At 38.8% G+C, this 16763-nt stretch overlaps 3 protein-coding genes across 6 annotated transcripts; 1 reads left to right on the plus strand and 2 right to left on the minus strand.

Moving 5' to 3' along the window:
• Positions 1-1241: 1241 nt before the first annotated feature.
• On the plus strand, positions 1242-9694 carry LOC121797807 (MMS19 nucleotide excision repair protein homolog). Its single transcript, XM_042196534.1, has 20 exons — positions 1242-1365; positions 1651-1713; positions 1842-1896; positions 2481-2578; positions 2964-3122; positions 3221-3280; positions 3963-4151; positions 4585-4638; positions 4765-4851; positions 4945-5656; positions 6049-6428; positions 6710-6783; positions 6991-7102; positions 7191-8068; positions 8383-8476; positions 8564-8675; positions 8899-8975; positions 9100-9180; positions 9308-9387; positions 9492-9694. Exons 1-20 carry the CDS (start codon positions 1294-1296, stop codon positions 9523-9525), a joined length of 3471 nt encoding a protein of 1156 aa, XP_042052468.1. The 5' UTR covers positions 1242-1293; the 3' UTR covers positions 9526-9694.
• Positions 9695-9739: 45 nt separating this feature from the next.
• LOC121797808 lies at positions 9740-14058 on the minus strand. Of its 4 annotated transcripts, XR_006049965.1 has the most exons (13): positions 13800-14058; positions 12749-13546; positions 12526-12626; positions 12311-12425; positions 12121-12198; positions 11899-11991; positions 11716-11799; positions 11471-11569; positions 11069-11131; positions 10854-10884; positions 10440-10742; positions 10264-10369; positions 10112-10147 (listed from the first exon to the last, which is right to left on the minus strand). XR_006049965.1 is itself a non-coding variant. In XM_042196535.1 (12 exons), exons 1-12 carry the CDS (start codon positions 13821-13823, stop codon positions 9946-9948), a joined length of 1794 nt encoding a protein of 597 aa, XP_042052469.1. In that variant the 5' UTR covers positions 13824-14054; the 3' UTR covers positions 9740-9945. The 4 variants fall into 4 exon arrangements, 2 of the variants coding, with proteins under 2 accessions (XP_042052469.1, XP_042052470.1); XM_042196535.1 differs by lacking the exon at positions 10440-10742 and having other exon boundaries at positions 9740-10147; positions 13800-14054; XM_042196536.1 differs by lacking the exon at positions 10440-10742 and having other exon boundaries at positions 9740-10147; positions 13790-14054.
• Positions 14059-14402: 344 nt separating this feature from the next.
• Positions 14403-16647, minus strand: LOC121801612 (craniofacial development protein 1-like). The gene is made up of 5 exons (XM_042201139.1): positions 16458-16647; positions 16178-16253; positions 15898-16037; positions 15299-15484; positions 14403-15052 (listed from the first exon to the last, which is right to left on the minus strand). Exons 2-5 carry the CDS (start codon positions 16245-16247, stop codon positions 14684-14686), a joined length of 765 nt encoding a protein of 254 aa, XP_042057073.1. The 5' UTR covers positions 16248-16253; positions 16458-16647; the 3' UTR covers positions 14403-14683.
• Between the last annotated feature and the right edge of the window lie 116 nt (positions 16648-16763).

Below are 16763 nucleotides of genomic sequence, written 5' to 3' on the forward strand. Positions count from 1 at the left end.
CTGCCGTTGGCGACAAAACTGATGGCCGGACCGACGCCCTGACACTGCTCGTTGAAAAGTGGCGACGAGTTGAGGACGTTGAGGTCGTTGTTCGAACCAGCTATCCCAAAATACGCGTGCCAAATCCAAAGCCGGTAATCAGCTACGGCCTCCAGGATCATCGTGGGATTCTTTCCCTTGTAGCCGGACGTGTAGAACCCCTTCCAGGCTGTGGGACAGTTCTTCCACTCCCAATGCATACAATCAATGCTGCCTAACATACCCGGGAACCCATGCTGACTCCCGTGCATCCGCAACAGATCTTGGCAGTCTTCGGGGGTAGGCTTTCGCAGATACTGTTCACCGAATACTTCTATCACTCCCAGACAGAAATTCTTCAGACATTGCAGGGCAGTCGTCTCACCGATGTAGAGATACTCGTCCCACATGTCTGCCGCGCCTCCGTAGGCCAACTGCCGGATTGCCGCAGTGCACTTTTGAATAGGTGTGTGGCCGGGTCTGCCAGACGCATCGTGTCTGAAGCGGAAATACAGATATCGAGACTCCAAAGCGTTGACAATACGCATAAACAGGTCCCTGGTCATCCTAAAACGACGCCTGAAAAGGTTGGCGGTGAACCGAGGCTCCTGTGCGAAGTAGTCTTCGTATAGGCGCTGATGTGCAGCTACGTGATCCCGATCAATCACACTGCGGCGGTGGACCACGGGGGGAGGTCGAGGTATCGCCGGCTGCAAGGCACTTTCCATCCATTGGTTTATCGCGTTGGTCGTATAGGCGTCCAACGCCTCGGCCATACGACGTTCGTACTCCTCAGCATCCCCTCCGTTACCACCACTACTACCACCAGCGTTACTCATTTTGCGTTGTTGATCTTGAACAGAAATTAAGATAGAGAGAGTACTCGTTAAAACAAGTGGTGCGAATGAAAATGCCGAGCAAAGCGCGTATATATAGTGTTTCGGAAAAAAAAAAAATTAAATTTCGCGCTGGGCGGTGCGCTGGACGATCCGGGAGCTGCAATAGCGCCGAACGGACCGCCCAGCCGACCGCCGAGCGCCACGCCACCGCCCAGCGCTGCGCGGTTTCTCTCTCCACTCAGCCGCTGGGCGGCTGCAATAGACCGCCCAGCGAACCGCCCAGCGCCGGCGCTCGGCTGGGCGGTCGCTGGGCGCCTATTGTGGATGGTCTTAGAGCATTGTATAAATAGAGGAATCGTTAAAAACCTTCACTACCGGCGATAGCAGCAGAACTCCTTAAACCCTCTCTCTCTCTCTCAGTTCATACTCACACACAATGGGCGAATCAGTTCCATGGATTAAGTACATCGAATTGTACGTTAGCTCCACCGCCACTCCGTCCGAGCAGGTGAATTCTCCGATTAATTGGTGATAAATATGCATATCGATCATTATATTCCGATTACTTGCGAAACAGTTGGCTATCTCCTTACAGTCTACCTATTGACAAAATCTTTGCTAATATTTAAGAATAAGAATTCAAGAGCTTAATCATACTGAATAAACTCCCCTTTTCTGTGAAAATTACTCGCTCACATTACTTTCTGAAAATTGTGCTCTGTTGGAACTCTGCTACTGTTAATTACTGACTTTTACTGATGTAATCGCTTTGTGCTGTGAAATTGGACCACAGGCTGCCAGTGTGGATGAAGTTGCCACTTTGCTGAAGAAGGGAATTTTTAGTCTAGAAACACTTGTAAGCTCTTTCGTTACGATTTTGCTTGTGTTTGTAGATCAACATTATCTTTATTGAAGCTTTGGTATTGAATAAACTATAATGTTTACTCAAAGTTGCTTCCAAATAACACTGTTTCTGATCTATAGGTTAAGGAGATGGAGATGTATTTGACTACTACCGATAGCATTGTCCGCTCTAGAGGTAATTGTGTCTTTGTGTCATCATTGGTTTTGTCCAGTTTTGTCTACTCACCTATACCTGTGGTGTTATTGTACATGACTGTGTGATGATATCTGCGGATTTCCGAACAATATTTACTTTCTGGATAGTTTGGAGTTGGTGCACTTTATTTGTTTGTTGTGAAGGTGTCTTTGTCCTTTATAGATCAAATGTATATATCCTAGCCTTTGATTTTGGAAATTCCAATTCAAGGTTGAGTAGATGTAGTTCTGGAGAAAAAGAACTATCTAATGGCATTTATTCCTGTGCACTTACAAGGTTTTAGAATTAGCAATTTGGTGCAGATAACCCTCAATCTCACTTTAAGATGCATATATGGATGAGAATGGTTGTATTTTCTCTGATGCACTAACCTGAAGTTTTCTAGGTTTTAAGTTGAGTGGGCTTTCATTTTATCTGGTTTTTCACTACACAAGTTCCTTCCCTTGGCAGAATATGTTTGCATTGTAACCTGGGATTGTTTTGTTGACTCATCTCTTTTTCTTCTTCTTATTTTATTTTATTGTATAAATGTTGTATCAAACATATATCTTTCCATCATTCAGGGAATCTCCTCCTTGCTGAACTGTTGGATAAACTAGCATCAAAGCCCTTAAGTAGCAGTTCAATACATAGCCTAGTAGGATTCTTCACAGAAAGACTGGTAAGTGGACAAATGAGAAGCACTAATCTACCTGCTACATTTGTAGTTTACATATTTTAATTCATTATTCCGGAAACATTGTTTTTTCCCCAAATTTTTATTTATTTGATCAAGTGCCTTATTAGTTGCGTTGCGGAAGGGACTTGGTAGTAGTATTGGCTTTCTCAAAGAATGCCGTTGCTTCATATTACCAACTCTTCTAGGATCCACCTTCCCCTAGAAATTATAATTTGTACGCAGTTGCAAGTATAGATTGATAGTTTGACTTGGACAATAATGTGACAGTTTCTTGATATTTTGTTGATATAACTATGGGTTCATAAGTTTTGTGGTGGGGCTTTTCAATCAGTCAATATGAAAGGCAGATAATATTTTCATATATCAGGCAGACTGGAAAGCATTACGTGGTGCACTTGTGGGCTGCTTGGCTTTATTGAGGAGAACAGCGGATGTTGGCAATGTCACTGATTCTGATGCAAAGGCTGTTGCTGACTCTTATCTCCAAAACCTCCAGGTCCAGTCCTTTGGCCAACATGATAGGAAGGTAAGTCTCGGTATGATGAGATATATCTACTTTAGTACTTTTTGGTTCTCATGCTAAAGATTATGCTAATTTTCTTTCATGCATCATATTCATTGCAGCTAAGCTTTCAACTCTTGGAATGCTTATTAAATCACTATCCGGGTGCAATAGGGGATTTGGTAAAGCTCATTTTACCTTCTCCCTATGTTCTTCTATTTTCGTCATCTTAAAATTTTAATGCTGAATCTGTCTTCATTGGACTGTGAGCAACCTTTATGTGTTTGTTGCAAGGATAAAAAGCAAGTGGTGGAAATCATTTCTCACCCCAGCTTTCCTTATATACTCACTACCTCCTTTAATGCTTTCAATCACGTTCCTTAATGTGAATACACACCCTAACACTCAAATCCCAATGCTCGAGCATTATCCATTATCAACTTGGTGCTTGGTAGTACCATGAGCAATATCTTGTTAAAAAATTAAGATGGTGGTTTCCTGAAACCTTGTAGATTGAAGGACACCAATGAGGTTCTCTTGCACGTGAAATTTCCCAGTAGTTTGACTAAGGTTCCGAACAATTCCACAGAACAGTTTGACTAAACCCTTAAGTTGAATAGTTTCTCTAAAGATTTGGATTTCTAATGTTTTTAATAATCATTTTGACTTGTTCACTGAATCAAGCATCAAACTTGGTCTGATATGCTGTGTGAATCATAGCTCATTTCTGTTGGAATTATAATGATATCACATGTACCATGTGGTTCTTGTTCTTTTAGCTTATCTTTTTATTTTACTGCTCCAAGTAGTGCTAACTGTGTGGTTAACAATAACTTAACTTTGCCTGTTCCTTTTTTTATACAGGGAGATAACCTTGTTTATGGAATCTGTGAGGCTGTTGACGGGGAAAAAGATCCTGAGTGCTTATTTCTTGTCTTTCATATAGTGGAATGTCTTGGACAGATATATCCCGATCCTTCTGGTCCTTTAGCAAATTATGCTGAGGATATGTTCGAAATTTTAGGAAGTTATTTCCCCATCCATTTCACACATGTGAGTGACCTCTTTATTCTATTTTCTCATTCCTCATCATATTTGTCGTAAAGCATTACATTTCATAACCTTATAATTTTGATTTGTCATAGGTTTTATAGCATGGTTTGAGAAGAGCGGCATCTAAACTATTTTTGAACAAATTGGGAGGAGTTTAAAATATGCTTTAAACATTATTTGGTAGAGCTGACTAAAGATAGAAGGATGTGTTGCACTCCTTTTGCATATTTTTGAGTGCACACTGTTTCCCAAATTTTTTAATTCATAATCTCATATTAGGAAATACATCACTCATTTGACCACACCTTGGGAATGTATGTCTTAGAGTCTGTCAGGTGCTATTAGGACAGAAGGCTATTTTTTCATTTTCCCCTCCCCCCAATCTTTTATATGTTTTCACTCTATTCTGATTTGATTTTCAATATTTGTCCAGCCAAATGGTGAGGATGATGACACAAAGAGAGAAGAACTATCGAGGGCATTAATGGTGAGCAATTTGTTTCATGGTACTATGTGGTCGCAGCCAAAGCTGAAATTACTAAAACAGTCTGCTCTTCCTGAAGATGTTTATAAAGAAAATTTAGACACTTACTTGTATTCTGATGTCTTTCAGTTGTCATTTGCTTCTACACCTCTTTTTGAACCTTTTTCTATCCCGTTGCTGTTAGAGAAACTTTCATCTTCTCTTCCGTCAACTAAGGTCGGTCTTCAATTCAATGCATCTCTGCAACCTTTTTATATGTCTGAAATATATTTCACTTAATTTGGTGGATGCCTACGTGTTTATCTGCAGGTGGAGTCATTTAAGTATCTTAGCTATTGCACATTAAAGTATGGACCTGAAAGGATGGCAAGCCACGCTGAAGTTCTTTGGTCTTCTGTAAAATATGCCATATATATGTCACCTCAGTGTACTCCGACTAAGGATTCTGAATTATTCGGTGGAATGGGCTTTAAGGATAGTGATGTTATGATGCAGGCTTTTGTACTCCTGCAGGAAGTTATTCAACAATATGGTGATTTCATTAGTTTAGTTTTAGGTGACAATGACATAAATGCCTTCTTAAATTCCCTGAATCAGTATAACGAGATGGATGATATTCCTTCACTAGCAAAACAGAGATTGCATGTGGTAGGTCATATTCTGTCCATCTGTGCTAAACCCTCACCTGCTTTGTGCAATAAAGTCTTTAACAGTTGCTTTCCGCTCCTCATGGAAAGTCTGGGGCTTTCAGTTGAAAAATCAATAAATGGCTACCTAGATGAAGATTGTTCCCCTCCAGCCAAATTTAATCTTGCAGCTATTTATCTCTGCACAGAACTTCTTGCAGCATGCAGATATGTGGCTGTCTCCCTCGACAGTTCTACCCCAGCCCTTGAATTTTCTCAACAGACATGGTCTACCATGCTTAACAATTCCTGTAAACCACTAGTGAAAACATTCTTTTCTCTCTTAAGATCAACGGAAGCTGATCAAAGAGCAAGTTCTGGTGTTTACTTTGGAGGTTAGCTATTTTCTCTGAATGCTGTCACTTTTTATGATAGGAAGAACATGTTAAGGTTCTTAGAGGATGTAAAATATCTTACTTGTGATTTCATTTTCAATGACAATTCTTTTTTATATTTATTTCTACTAAATTGAGTAGACCTGAAATTTGAAATTTTTGGGGAGTCATATTTACTTACCTTGTTGGAAGGATGGATCTGCCAAAGATTCCTTCTTTGTGGAGTGCGTTCCCTATCTGTATGAGAACCCAACTTCTTTTTATCATGATTCTTTTGAAAAATGACCTCCACTTATTATATATAGGTATGCTCATGTTGTAAACATAACATGGTTTTTTCTTGTAATGCTATTTATTTATTTATTTATTTATTTTGTTGTGAATAACTGCAGTTAAGGGCCTGGAAATTTTGGCTACATTTCCAGAAAGCTTCCTTCTGGCGTCAAACTCCTTATACGACAATATATTGTCAGAATTTGTCAGAACAGTTACTTCTGGCAGCCACGAGACATTCTTGTGGACATTGACTTTGAAGGCACTGACAGAAATTGGCCTTTTTGCCAATAAACATCCAGAATCTGCAAAATCTGTGATCTTTGAGAAAATTGTTGTAGAAAAATTTGTCTCCCTGATACCTTCTGGTGAATCAACTATGCCTTCATCACTCAAACTGAAAGCTGCTTTTGAAATCGGTGGAACAAGGAAGGAGTTCATGTTCAAAGTTGTTCACGCGTTATCTGCAGCCATATATACCAATTTCTCAGCTGCTTATGTAAGTATCTACGTTTTCCTGCCAAGCATTAGGTATTTTTTTCCACAGAAGTGCACCTTATAGTTTTGCATCATCATATATCCTGGTGGTTTGAATATTTGTAGAGTTTTGTATGCTTCTTCAAAGCATAAATTATCACTGAATAGATTATAATCCTTCTATAGGTGTGCATGTGGTTAATGATGACATTGTGTTGGTTCTTCATATCCTGTATTCTTTCTTATTATTTTCATATTTTGTATTTGCTCCTGTAAAACTTTGTTCAACATTAATCCAAACAGGATGAAGGGAATCATGAATCTGGAAAATTGATGATCCAGCTTCTTGATACTTACACCGAAAAGGTGCTTCCATGGTGAGTGAATTTTTGGTAATCAATTTCCAATTCAGTATTTTGTTTCCTTGATTCTTATCTTATTATCTATTGAACACAAAACTGAATTTAAGTTTCAGTGTGGCGGGGAATGAAAACAATTAAGTTTCAAGAACTAAATCAATTGCCTTCTGAGTTGTGATTTCGTATCTAACTTTTTAGTGGACATGTTTCTTGACTTGGACCCAGGTTTCTTAAGATTGGAGGCTTTGAGGAAATCCCGCTGAATTTTGCTCTCGGTATCTGGGAGAAGATTGAACATACTATGTACTTAAACCTCAGTGCCCTGGAAATTGCTATGGTAAGGCAGCCAAATTAAAGTTGGATCTCTCCAGCCTGTTTTATTTCTTGTATTATACCACTAGATAAATTGGATTTTGTTTTATTAGGGAGCAGGTTATAAGGATCTTCTCAGTGCAATAATGACTGCAATGAAGAAGGCTGTTGGTAGTTGTTCGAAAGAAAGCCAGGAAATAATCATTAATAAAGCCTTTGGAGTACTTTCTTCAAGTACTAGTTTTGGGTTTGAATCTGGCAGTTCTCTTGTAAAGGAGGAAGATGTGAAGCAAAATCTCAATCCCAGCGACTCTTCCTGTAAACATGAGTGGCTTACTTCATTATTTGCTTCAGTCATTATAGCTCTCCGCCCTCAAACAAGTATACCAAACGGAAAAATGATTATACAGCTGTTCATAAAAAGCCTCCTTAACGGACATGTTCCATCTGCTCATGCACTGGGTTCTTTAGTTAATAAACTCCCTTTGGAGATCAACGGAATGAACTGTTCCGAAAATCTGACTCTGAACAAGGCACTGGACATGATATCTCCTACTTTTACGGGGATTTCTCACCATGATAAAGTCTCTCAAAATAATGGCAGTGGAGTTGATTTCAGTAGTTTAAGATTGAATACCTTAAGAATGCAATCCGGGATTAACACCGCAATTGGATTGGCATGGATTGGTAAAGGATTACTTATGAGGGGGCATGAAAAGGTAAAAGATATAACCATGGCTTTATTGAGTTTGTTGATGTTGGATCGTGAAGGTGTAGACTCAAAAGAGCTCCAAATTATTGATGTAGAAGACATGCATCAGCTGAGAACAACTGCGGCTGATGCATTTCATATCATTATGAGTGACTCTGGAGAATGCCTGAATCGAGCGTATCATGCAACCATACGACCGCTCTACAAGCAACGTTTTTTCAGCACCATCATGCCAATTTTTTTGTCCTTGTTGATCAAATCTGATGCATCGCTTGTCAGGTATGAATCATGATAGGAAATGACTTGAAATATGCAGTCATTTTTTTTTCTTTTCTTTTTGAGGTTCGTGAAACGTCTTGCCATCTTCACCTCTCAGGAACCACTTAAAAGTTGGGTTTCTCTGAAGTTTGTTTTTAGTTTAACGAGTTGATTTGGTTTGGATTATCTTCACTGTTACATCTAACAAAAATGTATATGATCATGTACTCTCCCCCTTTAGGTGGTTTACTAGTTTTCAATGCATATATTTTGTTAAAGTATGATTCAAACTTAGTTGAACTGAATGTGGCATCTATTTTTCTGTCTTGATCTAGCCCTACATACACTTCCAGATCTATGCTATATAGAGCCTTTGCACACGTTGTGTCTGATACTCCCTTGATTGCTGTTTTGGCTGAATCCAAAAAGGTCAGCGATATTAGTTCACTTACCATCTCCAGTTTTGTGATACTATCCTTCAATATATCTTATTGAGGTGTATGACCTTTCACACAGATTGTCCCTATTTTATTGGAATGCTTGTCCGTGCTGAGCAAGGATGTGGCGAACAAGGATATTATTTACAATGTTTTACTTGTCATATCAGGAATATTGCTTGAGAAAAATGGTGAGAACATACATATCTTCTCCATTCAACATGGCATGAACTGGAGGGCTTATTATTTTATCATTACCATTCGAACATGTTTGTTTGTTTTATGGAAATTTGTATTGCTTACTGCTAAAAAGATACTGATTTGTGATCTTATTATACTCTTGTTCTCGTGTATCGGTTGAAATGCATTTTGATTGTCAATTATGTCTAATTTTTCTTGCACTCATTGCCACAGGACAAGAAGCTGCAGTAGAAAATGCACCTATCATTATAAACCTGCTTATTGATCTCACAACATTCCAACACATGATGGTAATAAACATTCTTCCTTAGCTGCTGTTAACTTTCTGAATCTTGTCGTATAAAGCTGTTTATTTGTTTCCCATAAAGCTACCAATCCATGCACTTGTGAAATCAAATTTCAAAATGTTTTCAGGCTATTCGAGAAACAGCAATACAGTGTCTCGTTGCTATGACTGAGCTTCCCTACACTAGAATTTATCCTTTGAGAACTAAGGTATGAATATTCTTACACTCAGGTGCACACATCGAAATCTCAAGGTGACAACTATAGCACTAGTGATGCGTATAACTTTTCTCGTCACTACAAACTTTCCAGTAACAAAATCATTTCTCAATGCAAGGTTTTACAAGCGACATCAAAGGCACTTGATGATCCTAAGAGGATTGTTCGTCAAGAGGCTGTCAGATGTCGACAATCTTGGTAAGTAAAATGTAGTATTTTCACTCACTTGTAGTAATTTTTATTCTAATATCAGATTTTTCGATGATTGATGTTTTCTTTTTCTTCCCCGTGTTCGTTTGTAGGGCTTCAATTGCGTCAAGAACTCTTCGCTTCTAAAACTAAGGGTATTTTTGTAGCTGAGATATTGTTACAAGTAAGAAGCTTTGTCGCTGATAGTATTCTTGTGGTGTAACAGTAACAGTAATTTTGTGTAGATTTCATGAGAACTCAAATTTTGAGAATAATACATCTTAAAATATTAGATATAATTCAATTTTTTGGATTATTTATTTGAATAAACAGACAAAATCAAAAATCCATATCTAGAAAATAAAGAAAGCAGATGTGATCCGAAAATTCGAACCAAATTTAATATTATTTCAATTTGGTTCGATTATTTGAATTACAAATATTCTGCTCCCCCTCAAAATTTATGAAACAGTATCAGAATCCTGCAAATTCCAAAGTTTTAAGTAGCAAACATTCATTAAAGAGGAAGAAAGAGGCCTCCCTCCATCTTCTAAAGGAATGGAATTCTCATCGCTCGGTGTCGGCTGAAGCTTCTGCTCCTTCCTTGTCATCCGACTGTACAGATTCGTGCTTGGCAGCCGCCTGCAACACCCTGCTTTGGATGTCAGATGATGAAGGCGACGTGGGCAGTCCATCGCCGTTGCTTCCCTCCTTGCCCGCTGCCCATGAGATTGCCCGGCCGCCTAGTCTCACTGGAGTTAGCAGCAGCCTGAGGATGAACTCCAAAATTACAATAATTTTTGTGCTATCAAATGATATACATAACACTTTCTCTCGAATATCAAAGTTTCACGCGTAGGAACACAGTGAAGTAAGGCAGTATACCTCACGTCCTGCTTCAAATCTTCTACGTTCTCGTATGAAGCAACTCGTCGGATTAGGCTCTGGCCCAGACCAATAACACCGATAAACTGCAGAGTCGTCTCCCATTCTGCAGGAAGGGAGAAGAATTGTTAAACTTGACATGACAAATGAAATGATATACAGCCATTTAACATTACTTTAACAGAAGGTCCAAGCACAGCTTAATCTCGAGGAAAACTGAGGCCACCAACGATCGAAAAACAAATTTGTGGCCGAATGAAGTGGTTTCACTCGTACAAATGATGTACTGAGGCTACAGTCTATAACTTCGTCCAAAATACACCTGACTCTGTTCCTGATTCCACGCATTTACATGTTTTTGGATATTATTCTTCGTTTACAAACCTGGAACTGTTTTTCACCAAATTCTTCTAAGTTGTGGTGAAATATTCAACTCCATAGAGATTCATGCATTGTTAGCCATCGAAAGTTTCTACCTTCTTCAGTTAAAACGGTCATAATCAGCTTCTGTTTTCTCGATAGTTGATCAAACGATGAATAACAGTTTATAATTCTTAAAAAATACTACATGGAAGATGAAAGCACATTACCTACTATTGAATAGATGGCTGCAGCAAAACCCTACACGTGAAGAATTGGGCTAGTCAATCACTCCACGCCAATATTAAAAGGATAGAATCATTTATAAGGGAGATTAAAATGTCGATACGAGCCATCATTAATTTGAAAGGACGAGAAATGTCTTCTTTGTCGTATGTAACTCAAAAGCTGATTTACCGATTTAAAAGACAGAACAAATCCTTACCACTCCATACCCAATGGTTTTCAACGGAGTTGGCTTAATTTCCTCCAATATCGCTTCAGCCTCCTACATAAATCCAGCCGAGAAGTCACAAAGTTGGTAGAGGAACACATCGACAAGAGCATCTTCGAAAATTACTTTCACATGATGCATAAAAAGATGGAAACTGATACATGTTTGCAACATGTCAGCCAAAACAAGAGGTCAGAGTCCAGAAGGATCCTATTCCATGCGTTTTTAGCTCATTCGGGATAAGAACTGACAAGCGCAAATCACTTGGATCGCCCAAAGTACAAGTCGGAAAACGTATTCACACTTGCTCTTACATTATTACTAAATTTAAAATGTAAAATCTTCATTTTGACACATCTTCTGCTTCAGAGAGAAGGCAGGCGAAAGACTTACCTCATTAAGTATTGTAAATGCTGTCTCGGGTTTTGCCATCTTAATACGTAACCCGTTTTTAACCCAAGCCCGAAAGCCACCTTTGACAATATAAGGTTTCTGTTGTATGAAAAAAACATTAAAAAAATGAATGGAAATAATATTACAGCCTTTGTAAAGTGTAACAATGAGAGAATATAAGCTGAATGTCATTTTTGTATGATCTTAAAATACCGAAACTATTAGCTTTTGCTGGTCATACTTGCCTTAGTCCCAAGCTTTCTCAGTGATCTCGCGACGCCCTTAGAGAAAGTTCCATCAGCATCCATAACTAAAACTTTAGACCTTTCCTGCAAGTAAAGAAGTCGAAAAGAATAATTTCTTGCCAATCCTATTTCAGTAAAGGACAGGATTGGAAAAGGAAAAATATTCGCGGACAAGCTTCATACATCAACTATGTTAAGGTTACGGATAACGGCAGCTAGCAATGTGTATTCAATATCTCTTCCCCCCTTCAGCAACTTCTTCATGGAGCGATCAACCTGCGTATTTATGTAAAAGTAGAAAGATATTTAAGTGCATATATCTCACCATCAATAGCCTATTAATCTATCTTTCCCAATAACAAGATCTTAACTAGAGAAAATTGATGAGAGAAAAGGTGCATTTACCTCAGGAAGTGTCACGCTGGCATATCGAAATCGAGCTGCCCTTCGAAGATCAGGAACGCCATCTCTTTCCTTGAAATTCTTTGCAGGCAAATCAATAAAACAAGTTAACATAAGAACTACTAACTTTAGAAAGAGACAACCATGTGACAATTTATAAACAATGACAATAAGACGATGAAGAATCTCCTACCTCAGGTCGAATGTCTACAAGAACAGCATTTTCATTCCCTTGTACGAGCTCCAGAGCCGACTTAGGAGACATATCTCCTGCATATCCACTATATTTTACTATCCTATAAGAAGCCCTGCACAAAACCGATAAGAAATGTGATTTCTGTTCATTTTGTGATAGATTGTCAAGAAAGGATCAAAAACAAAAATAAAATGACAAAACAAGGTTTATACCATAGAGTCACCGAGAGTCCAAGGAAAAGAACAAAAGGAACGAGTGGATCATTAGGGTCGAGGCCAAGACTTTCTTCAAATCCCTCCACTGACATGTAAACCTTTGCATCAAATTTTTGAAGTATGATGTAATTAGATAACAGGAATGCAGCACTTTTTTGAAACCGAATCATTCATTTACACGAGAAGCCAGTTTTTTCCCAACAAATAAGCATACTTGTACCTGATGAAGTGCAGTTCCAACAGGATATAGTACTTTCTCTACTCTTTCTTCGGATACACCAAATGCTTCTCGGACTTGTGGAGGGAGATATCCCTTCACGAAACTGTAAGCATATGCGACAGCTTTCCCCCCTCGTATCAAAGAGTCTTCACCTACAACAATTGTTCCCCTTAAAACATCAAGTGCAAAAGGCCCGGCTCTGCCCGATGCTTCCTTCAACTCACTAGATAGTCCAGACAACATACCACCGGGCGACTGTGATCCTGCAGATTTTTTGACAAACAAGATAATCTCATCGATGGAATCGCTAACTGCTCGATTGGTATTTTTCAGAACACTTTCTCCTATCTTAGATGCATCAGCAGCAGATTCGCGCAAAATGGAAACAATATCAGACAATTTTGCCTCCAGATACGATAGTGAATCTTCATCCATGTCGAATGAATGAGATAGCAGATGAGAAGGCTGCACAACTGATTCAACAGGAAGCGCCTCGGCATTATCAACTGTGTTCATGAGAAAATCCACTTGCTGGTCATCTACAAACGTGATGTTATCTGATCCTAGACAGTGTGCTCCATCTTTCACCCTAACTCGGTAACTGCTCAGCCCGCATTGTCTTAAATTTTGCAATCCAGATCGATGTAACGACCGAGAAGCAGACAGAAACAGTTTAGAGTTTCCAACATTGTTAAGGTAAAGACATGAATTAGAGGAAGCTAAGTCAAGACTAAAGCAGTTGGAATCAAATCTCATCCCATGTGGAGAAAAGGATTTCAATCCTTCACAAACACAAATCTGCACAAGAATATGCAATTTTTAATAAATAAAACCCTTGTCATAAATTTCATTTAAGAGCTGTTTTTCAATTACTCAGCCATTGCAATTTCAATCAAACTTATGAATGTGAGAAAACCCAGATTCTAGTCATAAAGCGTAGACGGAGATCATACAAAAAAAGGATTTAACATACGACACAATCAACTGATAACTGATTCAGTTAAAAAGATTGTACATTTCAGTTCCAAAAAACACACGCACAAGTTTTGACCTTTGTTGGGGAAAGCGGCAGCATTGGATGTTGACTCAAACACTCCTGCAAATTCACTTAATCCCCCGTTTTGAGTTCACTAAACCCGAGAAATGGGAAATGAAAAATCTGTTATTGTTAAGGCAACCGACCAAGAGTAGATGCTGCAAGAATTGAAGCAAAGTGATGCGCCGTCTTTTTCTGCTTTAAAAGTGATTATATATTTCATTGTTGGGAAGGTAATTATCAAAACTTAGATTGAACTAGTATTTCTTTTAGATTTAATTTTGATCTTTACCAATCAAAATCGGCTTTTTTACCAATCAAAATCATGGCTAGAATTTCATTGTTCTTCCCCCAGTAATTCTCACGATTTATTTTGTACTCCCTCACTGCCTAAAAATAATCTTGTTTTAATAAAAAAAATACACTTAGTAAAGTTGGAAAAAGTGATTTGAGTAGTTTAAGTGAAAAATAAATAATTAGTGGAGAAAAAGTGATCATTTGATTAGTGAATAGTTTTGGGAGATTATTTATTTTGGCCAGTTGAAACAACCGATCAATTTTACAATTTCAATTTTAAAGAAGGAATCACAACATTGGTCTCAATCAGACAAACTGGCATTTCAACACACAACCAAATCAATTCCATTCAGTAGAGCATAACAAAAACTCTTGAGTTCTTGCATAATAAGATGACAAGAAACTAGAGAGGAAAAATTGCTATGTCATACATTTCTAAACATCTCAATAATTGTGGCATCTCAGACATCCTGGAAAAATGCAGCTGATGCTGAAAATCAAACGAGGAATCCGGAGACAAACTTATATGCAGATTAAGGCCTCCACTTGATTTTAGAGATTTGGACAGATCAGTGAGGCCCAGATCAGCCAAAGTAGTTTGATCAGTCGTCTCTCATGTCAGTCTTTCGCCTGGCCTGAGATGCCAGCCGGACATCTCTTTCTCGCTCAAATTCCCGGTAATCAGCACGCTGCAAGAAAGAAACTTTGTCCAGATACTGATTTGAACTTTTCTTGTATGCATCGAGTTCATCTTCCATGCCTTTGTTTTCTTCCTTGAACTCACCCCAGTCCATCTTTGTCTTGTCAAGGACACTGAGTTTAGGTTTCTTTTTGATCTGTTCTAGAACAGCATCAACAGCTGACACAGTACCGGCTACACCTTTCCCTTTCTCAGCTGCCTCTTTCGAGGTAGCATCAACGAGTTTCCTTACTTCAATTTCCTCACCAGCAAAGTCTCGAACTTCAGTAACCTACCAAATTGACATATTACACAATCTAGTAAATGATACAAAGTGAAGGAACAAATGTTGCGATATAAATATCTGATGAAGTTCTGATCCATCAAACACAGCATTTAACTTTTACAAAGATCTTCTAAAGTGATCATATGATGATGTGGAAAGTAATAGTTGAAACTTGAAACGCCCAAGTAAAAAACATGATTAGAACCTACGTAGTGGAATTCGTAGAAAAGATTCTAGAGCAGAAAAACAAACCTCCACTTTTCCCCTTCCTGTAGTCGCTGAAGCAGCGGCAGCATCCCTAACTGCTGAAAGAGCGGCAGCAGCAAGTTTTTTTGCTTCCTCACTGGAACTATTCTCACTTGTTATGGCACGCTTTCCCAACCCTTGTACAGGAGATGGAGTCTTAGTTGATCCCAAACCGAGATAATTCATCCAACTCTGTAAGATAGGGCGGGTGAGGAGATTCCTCACTGTCAAAGGTTTTAGTCTAGTTAAACAAATTTTCCTCACAATTTACTTGAAGAAACAAACTTCCCCAAAATCAGCACCACGACCCCCTCACTATTTGGGGACTCTCTGTAACATAAGTATTGTTTTGCTCTTTATGACCATTATTGTACAGAGATCAATCAATGGAGTTGATTTCAACGTAATAAACAAAATACACAAGAAGTAGCATAGTAGTTCGTGGCTATTGAATTGTAAAATGACAACAGCAAATGATTGTGTGAAGACTGAAAGACAACTAATGTGCAATTTTGCAAGTGGTTTGATTAAGCTGTCACATATCTAGATATTCTAATTTTTGCCTAGCAAAGATGGATGAGTGTAGTAGTAGAGCAGTTTCTCACCGTTGACGACTTCTGCACGGGACTTCCTCGAGCAGACTTGCTTGTGTTCGGACTGCGGATATCCAGAATACCTTTAAGAGGTTTAGAAGGCACACCTTTATTCATTTGCTGCCACACAGCATCTACACGAGCTTTTCTCTCTGTCATCAAAAGACACAGATAAATTAAATCAGTTTGTCTCAGAGAATCTCTAATGCAAGATAATGAAGCTAATACCATAGGTTAAAACAACAGGAGATAAGAGTTTGGACAAAGAGAAACAGCTCTGCTATGTACTAACCCATTTCTTCAGGCTGAGCCTCTGAAACTGGAGCAACTTCTTGTTTGGCCTCCGTACGACACTCCTCCATCTTTTACTACACATTGCGAGATAAAAATTAGGATATCTGTGAGTGACAGTTGAATCAAGCCATTTGATGTTGTAATTACAATTCAACAACCACAAATTACTATACTACTTCCTGTGTATTTTGCTCAATGCATACAGATCAAATTCAAATCAGCTCCATGGACCGATTTCTGTACAATAATGGTCATAGAGAGAGAGAGACAGAGCTTACGTTACAGAGCAGAGCCGCCGGAGAAGAGGCTTCGTGGCGGTTGAAGGAGAGGAGAGGAGAGGCGAGACGGCGGTGGTGGGGCGGCGGCGCGGCGCAGCGCAACGGCAAAAGAAATTAGGGCAGAAAGAGAGAGAGCGGAAATTGGGAATTGATGAGACGGAGCAGTGATACAGTGACTGTGAGAGAACTAAAGTAAAAAAAAAAGTAATAATAGAAAAATTATTTATTGACAGAATACCCTTAATTAACCAAAAATAGAATTGTATAACGTGGAAAGTGGGAATATATTCAATAAAAAGAAGAGCT

This window comes from Salvia splendens, chromosome 4, assembly GCF_004379255.2.
Source record: "Salvia splendens isolate huo1 chromosome 4, SspV2, whole genome shotgun sequence".
Classification (NCBI taxonomy): Eukaryota; Viridiplantae; Streptophyta; class Magnoliopsida; order Lamiales; family Lamiaceae; genus Salvia; species Salvia splendens.